This window comes from Nilaparvata lugens, chromosome X (genome assembly GCF_014356525.2).
Source record: "Nilaparvata lugens isolate BPH chromosome X, ASM1435652v1, whole genome shotgun sequence".
NCBI classification, from domain to species: Eukaryota; Metazoa; Arthropoda; class Insecta; order Hemiptera; family Delphacidae; genus Nilaparvata; species Nilaparvata lugens.
The window spans coordinates 101,546,956-101,561,926 of record NC_052518.1 but is presented as its reverse complement, the minus strand read 5'-3'; the positions used below and the strand labels follow the sequence as shown (position 1 = coordinate 101,561,926).

The window sequence follows — 14,971 nt, the reverse complement described above, 5'->3', positions numbered from 1 at the left end:
ATTTTTGGCCGCCAACTTGGATTGTTCCATGATGCCAAACATTTTGGTGGTGGCGTGTATCAAAGGGAACAACGAATAAGCGCGAACAAGCGAGCATCCTCAATACAACGAAGAGAACAACTTCCGACTGAGCCAGTTCCCCCTCTCATTCTCCTAACCAAACCCTCTTTCTTAATCTTAAGGCGGATCAACATCCTCTAATCTTAGGACTGGAAGAAAAAGAGAGAGATAGATAGAGTGAAAGAGAATACGTAAAAAAATGACACGCCCTAATCCGTGGGCGATAGATACGGCTCAAAATGTAAACGTAGAAAGCGTCTCTTTTACTTGATCAATGTTTTCATAAAGCAAGACTAACCTGAAGTGTTTTCACAATAATCAGTATTTCATTCGACCTTCGCTATTCCGTTCCTCATACTTGGAATTGTTCAATTTTTAGAATACTCTAAATTTGCGAAGGAAGACTGTTGTGTTGTTGGTATTAATAGATAGAATTTACAAAATGTACTTGTTCAGATGAAATCTTTATTTCAAAAACCAAATAATTTGAAGTTACATGTTGTTCGACTTGTGTTATTTACTCCTGTAATATTAAAAAGTAAATACTACCAACAACACAACATCAGTGACAACCTGTTCCAATTTATGGTCAATATCGGGGCACCGAGCTCCGCTCTGGAGTACCTACAAAAGCATATAAAAATTATTACGAAAGAAGAAATTATAATAAATATTCATAGTTCATACAGGAAGGTTCTATCTAATCATAGTGGATTGAGATTAATTCGCAGAGGAATGCAAAAATTTCTCTCACAAAAGCATGTTAAATTTTAATCCTGATTAATTCCACATGAACCAAATCACAGAAGACCATCTCAAAAAGATATCTTATCTGATTGGTTCTACTGGAATTAATCAGGATTAAAATTTAACCGGCTTTTATACAACTGCCACTAAGTACCTGATTGAATTAAGTACAAAAGTTCAACAGCTGAGTCATAATTTTGTCTCAGTCCCACACACATGCACTCGCTCACTCACTTCCATCATCAACAGATGACGAAATTATCAGCTGTTTTTCCAAGGATGGATAAATTCTTTTAATGTCCTTCAGCGAGTTTCCCCAGGGATGAGACCTAGTGCAATCGAATTTTTATATTATAAACCTACTATGTTCTGAATTTCGTGAGAATCGTTAGAGCCGTTTTCGAGATCCGTTGGAATACAAACATATAAACATTTAAACAGAAATTGCTCGTTTAATAGTATAGGATTTAGAATACCTAAACTTGCCGACATTATATATTGTATGAATAAAATCGTTCCAAATTTGTATGAATGTTTAGGTACTAAAATTGCTATGCAATGTTCTTTTGCAATAAAGAATTATCAATTATATTATTAGATGATATTTATTATTATTGTAAGATGTGAATTTTATTGTCACACACTGACTAATGTTAAAAACGAAAGGGTTGGGAATTGGGGTACTTTGGGGGGGGGGCATGCGCCATTGCCCTTGGGGGGGCTGGGCACCCCTGCTGTAGAGGACAATGCAATAGAATCTTTTTAAAAAACAACACACATTGCTAATAGAAGACATGCCATAGCACTGCAAATAGCTAGGAAATATTATTTTTCATTTTTCTATTTTATTATAATTCATTCATCATTCATTTTATATTATAGTGAGGTCCACGTTATAATGACAGTGTTTGACGAGCAATTGTATTGCTATCCTTGTCTATCATTCAACAAAGCGGAGAGTGCTATCTCTTTCTCGTCTTGTTCTGTTGCCAGATTGACTCCTAATAATGCAGAATTGATAATTAATAAACAAAATATTTCATCTAAATTGGGGTATCTTAGCTCAAAAATAATAAATATCATGCCAAATGCATTGTCAGAATCTCTTTCTAATAGGGGTAGACAGAGGATGGAACAGATAAATAAGTGGGTGATACAAAAATTTTTCTTCGACATCAGTCAAATATTCATAGTTACTAGTAATTTATTGTTAACTTCGATTTTTTGTAGCTTTGATTATTAGTAAATGATAAATTTTTATATTGTCTAAACAGCTGATACTCTCACTCAGCGGTCAGGGTTTTGCCCTTGCTGGGTGGTGCCATGTAATTTTAATTTATTTGTAAAATAGCATAATATTATAATCTAGAATATTTCTTTTGTAAGTTTTTATTTTGTATTTTGTTTTTTATGGGCAATAAAGATGTTAAAAAAAATTTGAAAATTAATTATGAAATTATTGAAAAATATAATTTCTTGATTGATAAAATATAATTGATTATTTAAACGAGAGTGAACAATTAATAATACATCAATAAACCTGTATCAGCTACCGTCTATAGAAGGCATTGGCAAGACAGAGGATCGGCAACGTTGTTCTCCTATCTTTCTTCATTGCCATTAGAACGTGGACCTATAGCTTTTTGAGTGCCGAGGCATGCGTGGACGCGTACAGATGGACGTACAATGGATGCCGAGGCGTGTGTCCACACGACTGTTCTCACGAATCTGTACGTACGTGTGTACTAGTCGTCTAGTGACGTAGGCGATCTACCTGCCCTCTAACGGACTGTCTGTACATAGATACAGTCCTTGACGTATTATTCAAAACATTTTAAAAAGTTTTCAAGTTTACCGGAGTCTAGTTTTCAAGTTTACCGTCTATCAGGGTGTGGTTTGTGTCAGTTCACTGTTTTATTAAGTTATATTTTAGAGTTCTGGGTTTTATTTATAAGTTTATTATTTATTATTTGTAATTTGCTTTTCATATAAATTGGATGGATAGTTATTCAAGATTTGCTATTTCACATCCTATATGCTTGTTGTCAATTACGCTTGTTTTCAACAGCATTCTCAGATAATATATTCAGAACTGTATGTCTCAATTCTGTTTAAACTTGTTTACGGTTCAAGTTATTGATAGGAAATATTTCTGATATTTTTTACATGGTTCAACACAATCTTCTTTCACTCATGTCTTTGGTACTAGTGTATTGCAAGGTAACAACTCTGTTGTTAGATTATACTTTTGCTGATCATATGACTAATCATGAAGGTTTATGATTTTATAAAGGCCTAACATATGAAGAGAAAAATTTGAGTTATTAACTTTCCGTCGACCAAATATTATTGATTCGGTCGAAACTGAGAATTTCTCATGCAAAACCATGTTACTGGATATATTCAATGTGAAAGCTCAAATTTTTAGACTGATATGGGAATTTTTAATTTGGATTTGTTTACTATTACATTGATCAGTTCAGTTTTCAGGCCCTGCTTTCCAATGAATTTTTGATCTGTTGTTGAGAAAAATGCAATAGTTCTTGAGGGAATATTATTATATTTTTAGTCTGCTTATGTAAGAGCCCTCCATAATAGCCAATGCTATTATCTTTCTACCTAGCAGAACTTGAAATCTATTAAGGTGCGTACAGATTTACGCGCCGCGAACATGAGCAATTCACTTTTAATCAGCTGATGCCAAGCTTTTTATATCCGTATCTTATCGTTTCTGTAAAAATACAGATACCTATAATCAGCTGATTAAAAGTGAATTGCTCATGTTCGCGGCGCGTATATCTTTACGCACCTTTAGAATGTAGAGCTTCTATTAAAGGGTGTAGCCTACTAACCCAATGAAGAATTTAATGGAACTGTGGTGTAGATTTTGAAGGTTTTGTTGGCGTTATTCTAGTACCCTAACCTTATTTGAAAGTGGTTATGTCCACAAAATGTAAAGTAGTCCTTGTAGGCTGATTGTTAATGGAAATCGGTTTTGACCGAATGACATCCGGGTAACCTACCAGCTTGATGCGTATTTATCGCTTTGTAGTTGTATTATTGTAAATTTCTGTCATTAAGTTCTGTCTTGATTTGATTTGCAATACTATCAATATTGATGCTAAATTGATTCTGACTGATGATATCACAGTCAATTACCTATATATGCGTTTTACATTGAATTATTATGGATACTTGTCTAATAGAATGTTGTATAAATAGAAATATCATTTTTGGGCTTGAGCCTGTTGATCCTTTCCGTAAGTGTACTAATTGTGTATTTGGTACTTGTTAGCAAGTGTTAAGCGTACGTATTGTTACAAATGAATAAGCTGTGTTTGGTGTGATGTTAATGGGTTGTGTGGTTTGTTTGCAGGCCCCGCAACGCTAATGATCGAAGCTGTATCGCTGTATCGCCCAGCAGCCAATGCCTTGCCGCAGTCGCGGAGCAGTCGCCGAAGCGCCGAGCAGTCGCCAGCCGCAGTCCAGATGTCGCGCCCGTCGCCCGAGGACCGCTGGTACTTTACGAAGGAGCAGCTCAACAACACTCCCAGCATTCGGCTCGGCTACACGCCCGATAACGAGCTCTCCTGCCGTCAGCAGGCCGCCAACTTCATACAGGATATGGGACATCGCTTGCAGGTAGCCCACTTATCATTTACTATTACAAATTCATTTAATAATAGTCAATGGGGGTTCCATTGAACATGTAATTCATTGTCTTTCAATTCATTGAATAAGGCTATTCAAAATCTTTGACTAATAGTATAGTAACATACCGTTGTAGATTTATTTGTAAAACATCACTTATAATAAAAATGATATAGTGAGAGAAAAAAAACAGGAGATATCACTCCCAAATTAAGATTGATAATAAAATATCTTAACAAAATATATTATTAAGTATAAAGACAATTTTTTTATGATAAATGAATCTCATTATAATTTTAGACCAAATACTATCAATAAATACGAAGTTTATTATGCAAAATTTACACTAGTTAAGAGACTGTTGATATATTTAAGCAGCAAGTTTATAAATATATTACCTTCTAATTTAACACATATAACTAGAGATACCAGTAATGATATAAAAAATTGGATAATTGCAAACTATTTCACTTCAATAGAAAACCTTATTTAAATTAAAATTTATTGTATCCCTTATAATTTATTTACTTTTCTCTTTTCTTCATTCTCAGAAATGACTCAATGATGAGGATTTTTTTTAAATATTATTATACTATTTTCTATTTGCAACGGTCACCAGCGGGCAAAGTTTATTCTTTTGCTGGATGCCATATATAATACGTAAATTATATATATATATATACGTAAAGAGATATTTATGATTTTGTATTATTATTTTCTTATTTTCAAGTTAACCCTTGTATTTTGTTTAAATTTATTGTTCATCATATTTGATTTGCTCTTTATTTGTGATTGTTTTTTTAAATGGCGAAATAAATGATTTGATTTGATTTGATTTGAAAAAAAAGAAAAAAAAAGTCACTGTTCACTCCACATCACGATTTTCTGCTCAAAAGATAATGGGTCTAATTACACAATTAGTAGTATATGCAATTACACACTATCCAGTAACGGCGATATTCAATCGACTTGAAGTTGAAGCCTCAATCTATTCTATTCAGACTATAAAATACTAACATAGTGTTGACTCGACATAGCAGTAGTATATTTTAACTGAAAAAAGAAATCAACAACTGATGATGAAGATAACGCAGGTTTGAGACCCTTAACTCCAGTAAAAACGGCGGTCATATTCTTTTCCTACAGTTACCTTGAAAAGTGGCCATTGCTGCACTGATTACAGAACGCAAAGAATCACTTTTCCGCTCTAGTGCGGGAAAAATTTTTCTGCACTCCAGATTTGCAACATGGCAACGCAAAATACTTAGTAGGTTATATGGAGCAACAGTGCAGCAAAATCAAAATGAAGTTGGTAACAGTGACTGGGCTGCTATAGTGAGCAGAGGTGCAACGAAGCACAACGCGCAAATTATTACATTATATATTATAACCAAGGACAACAGTGGATGACAGCGACAGCCGACAGCCACCACATTCAGCACACAGCCGCCTCTTCATTCAAACACTACTACATTATTCAGGCAATTTTACCCATAATTACCCACGTTTCATATTCAATGGTAACTGTAGGAAAAACTTAATGTGAAATACGTGCGCAAAGTTCCTCTGCTGCACTCAAGAAACCATTCCGCCCTCGCCTACGGCTCGGGCGTAAACGTTTCTTTCGGTGCAGCAAACTGTCACTTTGCGCACTAGTTGCACAAATAACTATTTCCAATTTCTATACCTAACTTGCATTTTTTCATACCAAATCTAAGGTTATAATCATCAATTAACATTAGTTGCCGTTCGGAACGGTACCTATTGTAATTAACTGGTAACGGTTTTTCAGTAGTCTACTAGTAACGGTTTTTCATACTAGTACGGTTTTTCAGTGCTGTTGGTGTTGTAAGTTGTTGTGTTCACCATACCAACTTATCAAATAACAGTTGAGCTTGTTGACACAACATTGTGAATGCCCCTACTAATAGTCGTCTATATTTTTACCAAGGATGTCTCCTGTCACTAAATTGTCATCATCATTTATTAATTATATTCATAGAACAATGTCCTATAAACTGCAGTACATTCTTTAGAGCTCTTAGGTTCTTCAAGAGATTGTCAAATAACTTGGAAAATCAACTATGTATCAAATTTAATTAATCAACTAAGAACCTTACTAAGGCCAGCCAAGTTTAATCGTACATTTTTCACTGTATAGCAACGAAAAATATTGTTGCAATTTCGATACAGCAGGGACTAACATCAGGTTTCGTTGCTTCGCAGCGGTGAAGCATTAAGTTTGTGACTGTCCTGAATAACGAAACTTTCGTTGCCATTAGATTCATAGACCAACAAACAACCAACAGCAGATCGTACAATTGAGCACTTACTTTTTTACAAGTTTCCAAGTAATTTGAAAAATCAGCTACTAGTCGAGTGAAGAAAAAAGGAAATGAGAGAATTTACAGATTTACAAGTTATTGGCATTTTTCAATCAGAATCTTCAATTTTTTGAGATGAGGATTTTAGTTTTATGAATATAATTCAATTCTTTTATCCAATGGAATCGCATGTATGTCTAAAAGTGGATGTATGGCAGTATTTAGCATGATGTTTTTGTAATTTGCAGGTGACTCAGCAGTGCACAAATACAGCGATTGTGTACATGCACCGGTTCTATATGTTCCACTCGTTTACACACTTTCATCACTCGTCTGTGTCAGCGGCTGCCATACTTCTTGCAGCTAAGGTAACTGCTGATTACATTTAGACTTATCTTTAAACTGGAATTGATAACACTTCTTTCTGCCCGACAGTTATTGCACGCAAAACTATTGTCTTGTATGACTGACTGATAAGCATGGGTGCTCCAATTTGCACAAAATTGGAAAGTGTTCCATTTCTCGTTGAATTTGGAATGCTACTCCAATTTTCAAAAAATTGAAGAGTTGCACCGATTTCCAAAAGATTCTTGCAATTTTCAACAAATTGGATTCTACATCAATTCGGATAGTTTACCAATATTCAACATTTAGAAAACTTGCTTAAACAAAAGGACAGCTGCTGTGGTTTTAAATCCTTCTTCATCTTGGGTATAAAAGGTCACGGTCCAACTTTATATATAAGGTCACGGTAATATTATATAACACACATATCCCGTTACTCTTACATTTTTTCAAGTACAGGGACAATGAAAATTTAGACTATGTAATTTTCTCATTCATTAATATTCTCAGTTATTGATAATTAATTCATCAAAACAGTTCGTAGGGCAAACGAGACTTGCCCATCATTCGTCATGAGATCTGTCTGGAGTACATTTTATTAAGAGTAAGAAATTTACTTTCTGAAACTAGGTTCTGTCAAATCAAATTATCTTCATTTGTCGTTTGAACATATGCATGATAACTGCTACATCAGTCATCAGCTAAAATGTCTGTGTGTGGAGCAGACTCAGAGGTTGTCCATACAAATAAGAAAGTCAAGTACTACTCTCTTAATATTTATGAGATCAATACTATCACGATTTTCAGTGTTATTATTGTTGTCATTAGGTGCATATCTTCAATTTTTTATAAAATGTACAACATTTATTTAGTTTTCTACTGCCTGCATCTAGTATTTTTAATACTCCATCAATTGCCTGTTTACATTTACTCTAATTTGGTGACTTGATTTATTTTCTCAAAATAACTAAATTACTTTACTAATCTGGCCATGAAAATTTAAACTTACTGTAGTTCATTGCTTGCCTTAGCGGGAGCATTCGTATTGGTTTGAGGAAATCAACCTATTTATTATTCCTTATGAATTATATTTCCAATAACATAAGGACTTGAATATTATGACTTGTTCGCATATTTATTCTATATAATAAAAACAATATAAAAACTTGTAGTACCCATTTTATTAAAAACTTTAAAATATTTCAACGACTAGCTTCGACCATTGATCATTTTGAACTTGAAAGTGACCAAAGGTCGAAACTAGTCGTTAAAATATTTTAAAGTTTTTAATAAAATGGTACTACAAGTTTTTATATTGTTTTTATTAATTTGAATAAAGTAGCCCATAAAAGTGAAGTGATTTTATTCTATATATTATGAACATAGAATCATTCACAAGTTTACGTCTGATCAATATAATATGATTGATGTTATGGTTTTGGATTAATTTTATTTCCTATCAAAATGAAGATTTGAATATTATGACTTGTTCGCATTATTCTATATACTGTCAACATAGTAGAATCATTAAAAAATGACGTCTGATCAATAATATATTATTGATGTTATGATTTTGGATTAATCATAATTCCTATAAACATAAAGACTTGAATTATATAAATTTTTCGCATTTATACTGCATACTGTAAACATAGAATACATAATATCATATCATTCTCACAAATTGAGTGATCAATTTAGACGATATCCAAGTCACTTACTTTATGAAGAATTCCCGGTTCTGACAGTGAGACAACTCTATATAAAAAATTTAATACTTTATATCAATAGATCCAAAAATACTTTCACTCCATACTTTCCAGCTTACAATTTCAGATCGCCATCAAATTACCGTGTTTCCAGGACAGACCTAAAAGTATGCCGTAGACAGTTCCCCTATGTAGTAAATAAATTGATTAACCTGTTACCCGAAAATTTAATTTTAGATAGCATCACTAAATCAAGTACAAAAAAAATAATTGATTGGATTAAATCAACAAGTGTTTTTCATCTAATTCACAACACAATTTGATTTTTTTTCTCTAGTATTGCCATCAAACTTACATACAATATATATATATTTGTGTTTTCCCCACTTTCACCTTGATTGAATTGTATACTTATAATATTAGACTATATTTAAGCTTACCTTGTTGAATCAAAGTTTTTCTATCGTTATCTGTTTTGGTACTCGTCACCGGCACTCAAACTGTGGTTTTGCTGGTTTCGCCGAATTAGTATATTATTATGTTAAAAAATTATACTTCTTACTTCTTCTTTCTGATTTTATTCAATTATAGTATAAGCACTCCTGCTTGCACGCGTTAAGCATTATATGCTTACAGCAAGCTAGAAATATTCTGTTTCAAAAAAGCTTTGTTTTTTTTTATAATACATCATACACGTAGAAAGCCTTATTACATAAATTATATTTTATACAATTTCTTCAGTGCTTTTTGTATTTTATTTCCATTTTTTATGTTTGATGTATTTGAAATTTTGTATGTATTTGATTTTTGAATCAGAATAAAAAAACAATTTGAATTTGAATTTTTATTCTAAAATATTACTTTTTGTAATCTGTATTCATTTGTGAATATTTTTTGTAAGGCAAAAAATTTGATTTGATTTGATTTGAATAATGTGGTGATGTGTTGCGTTGCGGGTTAGGTGGAAGAACAGCCGCGCAAACTGGGGGACGTGATCAAGGTGGCGCACATGTGCCTACACCGCGACCAGCACCAGCACCTCGACACCAAATCGGAGCAATACCAGGAGCTGGCTCAGGACCTGGTCGTCAACGAGGACCTGCTGCTGCAGACGCTCGGCTTCGACGTGGCCATCGACCACCCGCGCACCCACGTTGTGCGGTGTTGTGAGCTCGTCAACGCCAGAGAGGACCTAGCACAGACGTCCTACTTCATGGCATCCAACATTCTCCACCTCACCACCATGTGTCTCCAGTACAAGCCCACGCTCGTCGCCTGTTTCTGCATACATCTCGCTAGCAGGTGGGCAAACTATTCAAATTCATAATCACCCGCAAATTGTGAAAAAACTACCTACTTTACAACATTTAATACAAGCTATGAAACCAGTGACATAAGATATCTTCTTAGCCAGTGTAGGGTAGGACACGGTTTCTAGGACTCTTATGAAATCCAATTGACTTTTTGTGTAGTTCAGAAGTTGATATTGTGGTAATTATTCATATTGAATGAAAAAGACTAAAAAATTGTCAAAAAACCTACTTATTGTCTAAGAATTTGACAATTTCTTAGTCTTTTTAATTCAGATCTAATTGACTTAAAATTTCATTAAATTGGTTTAATATTTCATTGGTTTAATCTATAGGTCTTATGCAGGGTAGGAGCCGGTTTATGGGATACTTATGAAATATAATTGATCATCAAATCTATAGGGTTTAATGTTTGATAGGTTTAATCTATAGATTTCATGTAGGGTAGGACCCGGTTTCTAGGACACTTATATAATTGACCATTAAATCTATAGGTTTTATGCAGGGTAGGACCTGGTTTATGGGACACTTATGAAATCTAATTGACCATTAAATCTATAGGTTTAATTTTCAATTAAATCCAGAAACCGGTCTAGGAGAAAGAAAATAATCTCAATAGCAATTCCATTGAATAGAATTACGATTCAATTATTCAAAATTTGATAAAAGTGATAAAAACACTGCAATAGTAAAAATTGAATATTTATTTATAACTTCATTCTTTACATTACACTTCAAGCATTCTTACTTGAATCTGTATCGAACTACATTATTTATTACGAAGGAAATAATTCATATGAATTCAGCTGTACAGTACAAACATTTCGGTAAGCTTGTTTAATCGTTTTAGAGCGCGATGTTTGAACATAATTCTTCAAGATATGTACTTAACTTGAACGTTAGTTTATACTGTACAGCAATAGATCTATATCATTAACCAGTGTAGCACAGTAAGTATGGATTGCTAAAACAATACAGGGTCTTTCTAAATGATGGACCTATTTTTAAAAATTGGTATTTATTAAAGTAAAAATATAAAGGTTGTCCATTTTGCATTTTTACTTTAATAAATACCAATTTTTGAAAATGGGTCCATCATTTAGAAAGACCCTGTATGTATACGGTAATTGATGAATTGATTGTTGATGTAGGTGGTCGAACTGTGAGATCCCCGAGAGCAACGAGGGCCGTCCCTGGTTCTACTACGTGGACTCGTCGGTGACGCAAGAGGCGCTCGAGCGACTCACCAGTGAATTCCTGATCATCTTCGACAAGTGTCACTCGAGGCTCAAGGACAAGGTACGAGCCATGTGCAACCAGAACCACAACCCCATTCCGCAGCACAGCTACGACTACCCAGCGGCCACCACCTCAGCAACAACTACCTCATCATCCAGACCTGGCATGCCTGAGTCGGCCACGCACTACAAGCAGCCGGGCAGCCACCCCCACTCCTCCTCATCCAACCACCATCATGGTCACCACAACCCCACCTCCTCCTCATCCTCATCCTCCTCCCACCATCACCACCACTCCTCCTCCTACTCTTCGCACCACTCACAATCTCAAGTCGTTTCCAACAGTGGCAAGTTAAAGCGAAAAAGAACTGATAGCTCAAACAATGACCTGGATGACAGTGTAGTGCAAGCACCAAAGCGTCAGCAACAATCAGTAGCTGAACCGATTGTCAGGATTGAGGATATTTTTCGACTTGACAGTGGACACGTCAAGGACGAAAATAACAATATTTACAGCAATAGTGCACAAGTGTTGAATGTGTCTCACGACAAAGCAGTGGTGACAACGGCGCCCGTCACAGTGATTCCGTCAACCACGGTCACCACCGCCAGTAGTTTGGACGCGGTCGACGTCGGAGCCACCATAGAAATAACCCAAGTCCTGCACAAAAAGCATAAAGAAGGCCGCGAGCACAAAAAGAAGAAAAAACACAAGGAGCATAAGAACCGTGACAAGTCGCACAATCATAAGAAGAAGCATAAAAGCAAAGACAAGAACAGGGATCGGGAGGCGGCTAGCTCTTCGAATGCGATAGCACCGGTGGCGGCGACGCCGGTGGATGCAGGGGGTGGTGGAGACTTGGGTCTCAAGATCAAGATCCCCAAGGAGAAGGTGAAGCTGGTGCAGGCTCTGCCTGGATTCAAGTTCCGCATCAGCAAGGAGGTGTTGCAGGGTGCTCATCCTCCCAGCAACAACAAAGAACACAAGGAGCATAAGAACCGTGACAAGTCGCACAATCATAAGAAGAAGCATAAAAGCAAAGACAAGAACAGTGATCGGGAGGCGGCTAGCTCTTCGAATGCGATAGCACCGGTGGCGGCGACGCCGGTGGATGCGGGGGGTGGTGGAGACTCGGGTCTCAAGATCCCCAAGGAGAAGGTGAAGCTGGTGCAGGCTCTGCCTGGATTCAAGTTCCGCATCAGCAAGGAGGTGTTGCAGGGTGCTCATATCCTCCCAGCAACAACCGCAGTGCTGGCGTCGGCGATCCAGCCCACTGACTAGAGCAGGTCAGTACACCACACTCAATTATTGCCCTCTAAGTTCAAACACTCTTCACCAAATACTTTAACACATTCTATAGTGAGATTTAATTCAAACTTGCAGCATTTATTGAATGGTTAACATAGATATAGCACAGTTAACACAGATAGCCTGGACTAGTTTCTTATTACAAATTACCTAAGTGAGCCTCAATGACTCTTGAAAGGTTGTGAGCTTTGGAATTATTTTCTTTTTTAAATTGAATTAAACTCGAGTATGTTCCTTGTTTTAGTTAAGCCTATTTTGCTGTATTTTATAATTTCTAATTTTTAGATTTATATTCTACTCTTTATTTTTAGGGGGTCAATTATTTTTGTGCGGAGAAATTGAATAAAATCATGCAATGAAAGTTGAATTACACTCAATACTTTGTTGACTTTGTTTACCTGATTTACAGGCATTTATTTGTAAGAAAAAAAATCTTTTTCAACTTGTAAGACAAGAAAGTAGCATGATAATAGTGATGCAATTGAATGATTTATTATGTGCTTATTTTTCCTTTCAGTCTATGATCAGTCTATATAAACTTCAAATTACTGTTTTCTTTGAACTTACTGCAATGTATAAGTTATTCATACTTATATTTCTTAAATAAATCTGTTGTATAACAGGTGATTGAGACCTTGAGTAACAAAAAACGTCTTTTTCGGTCATTTTTTATGAAAGAAATCTTAAATTTCCTCAAGTTCCCATAAATTCCCGGGAATTACTCAAAAAGTAATGATCAGAAAAAAAAATCCAGAGGAAACTTTTTAATTTTGATAGCTTGATAGTGTACAAATCTAAAAACTATGAAAAATATCTCCAATGAAAAGTATTTTTCAGCCTTTTCACAGGCTTCATTAGTGTTATTCACTCAGTCATTTTGAAGGAGAACAATGCATGAATGTACATATATTTTAATTGAACTTTATTTTCATTTCGTAAGAATATTTACAAATTTTAAATTTTCCACATGCTTCCGCTGGTTTAATTATTATAGTCATGATCATAATTGATACTTGCTGATGAGGCTGATGACACACCTGGAGGACACCTTGCAGCATCAATGAATACAATTTGTGTCAGTTTATTTCTGACAGTAAGTTTTTCGATTGGTGGCATTGCCTTAAGATGAGGCAACAAACTCATGAGAAAATGGTAATCCTCACAGGCTTCTACTTTATCCTCTTTGAGAATTTTCATCTTTTCCTTCTTTATCTCAATCATTTGTTGGCAATTGCCTCTTGGGGAGGCAATTTTCTTTTTCTAGGGGCTGTTTTTTGTGGCATATCAGATGCTCCAGGTCCCTCCAGGTGTGTACTTTCCACCTCATACATTTCAGTAGGAAATTCAGTAGGGTCTATTATCACAGTTTGACTCTCTGAAAAAAGTTCATTAGGATCTTCAAAATTTTCCAAGTTCCCTGACAAACGTCCTGGTTCCACTTCAGTCTGGAGAAAGTACAGTAAGTCTTAATATGGCCATTTTGTTTTTGAACCTCCAGCATCGCCGGATTTCGAGGTGGTCATCTTCTTATACTCTCTTCTATAATTATCCTTGAGGTACTTCCACTTCCCACGAGCATCATCCTCTGAAAACAACAAGCTTTAAATAGTACAAGGTTAATATACTTCGTTCCCCATAGTAATCTCCATAAAATAAATATCAACTGAATAACATGAAACCGAATAAAATACATACTACATACTGGAATTATTTCATTTTATTCCATATACCATACTCTGTTTCAGATATTTGGCAACAGGCTCATCATTCAGGACTTAGGCATTTTCTTTTCGCGTGGGGTATCAACAGTGAACAAAATTGAAGACCTTGGATGATGAAGGGGTTATGTAACAAATGGCTTGTTTTGAGTTATTAAGGCTCAAAGTTTTCTATTTGCAACTTTATCATCGCTCAGTATCAAAATCATATAGCTGGATTTTATTGTTCCTAGACCAAATACTTTTCACTTGCTCAACTTTAGACACATTACTCTTATTCACTCAGTCATTTTGAAGGAGAACAATGCATGAATGTACATATATTTTAATTGAACTTTATTTTCATTTCGTAAAAATATTTACAAATTTTAAATTTTCCACATGCTTCCGCTGGTTTAATTATTATAGTCATGATCATAATTGATACTTGCTGATGAGGCTGATGACACACCTGGAGGACACCTTGCAGCATCAATGAATACAATTTGTGTCAGTTTATTTCTGACAGTAAGTTTTTCGATTGGTGGCATTGCCTTAAGATGAGGCAACAAACTCATGAG

General features: G+C 35.2%; 1 protein-coding gene across 2 annotated transcripts; it reads left to right on the top strand.

The window, feature by feature from the left end:
* The first annotated feature begins 4,184 nt into the window (after positions 1–4,184).
* Positions 4,185–14,673, top strand: LOC111064134 (cyclin-T1-like). 2 transcript variants are annotated; one of them, XM_039442849.1, is made up of 6 exons: positions 4,185–4,449; positions 7,031–7,150; positions 9,798–10,138; positions 11,298–12,278; positions 12,411–12,671; positions 14,439–14,673. In XM_039442849.1, the coding sequence occupies exons 1-5, from the start codon at positions 4,198–4,200 to the stop codon at positions 12,664–12,666; spliced, it is 1,950 nt and encodes a 649-aa protein (XP_039298783.1). In that variant the 5' UTR covers positions 4,185–4,197; the 3' UTR covers positions 12,667–12,671; positions 14,439–14,673. The 2 variants fall into 2 exon arrangements, with proteins under 2 accessions (XP_039298783.1, XP_039298782.1); XM_039442848.1 differs by having other exon boundaries at positions 11,298–12,671.
* The last annotated feature ends 298 nt before the right edge of the window (positions 14,674–14,971 follow it).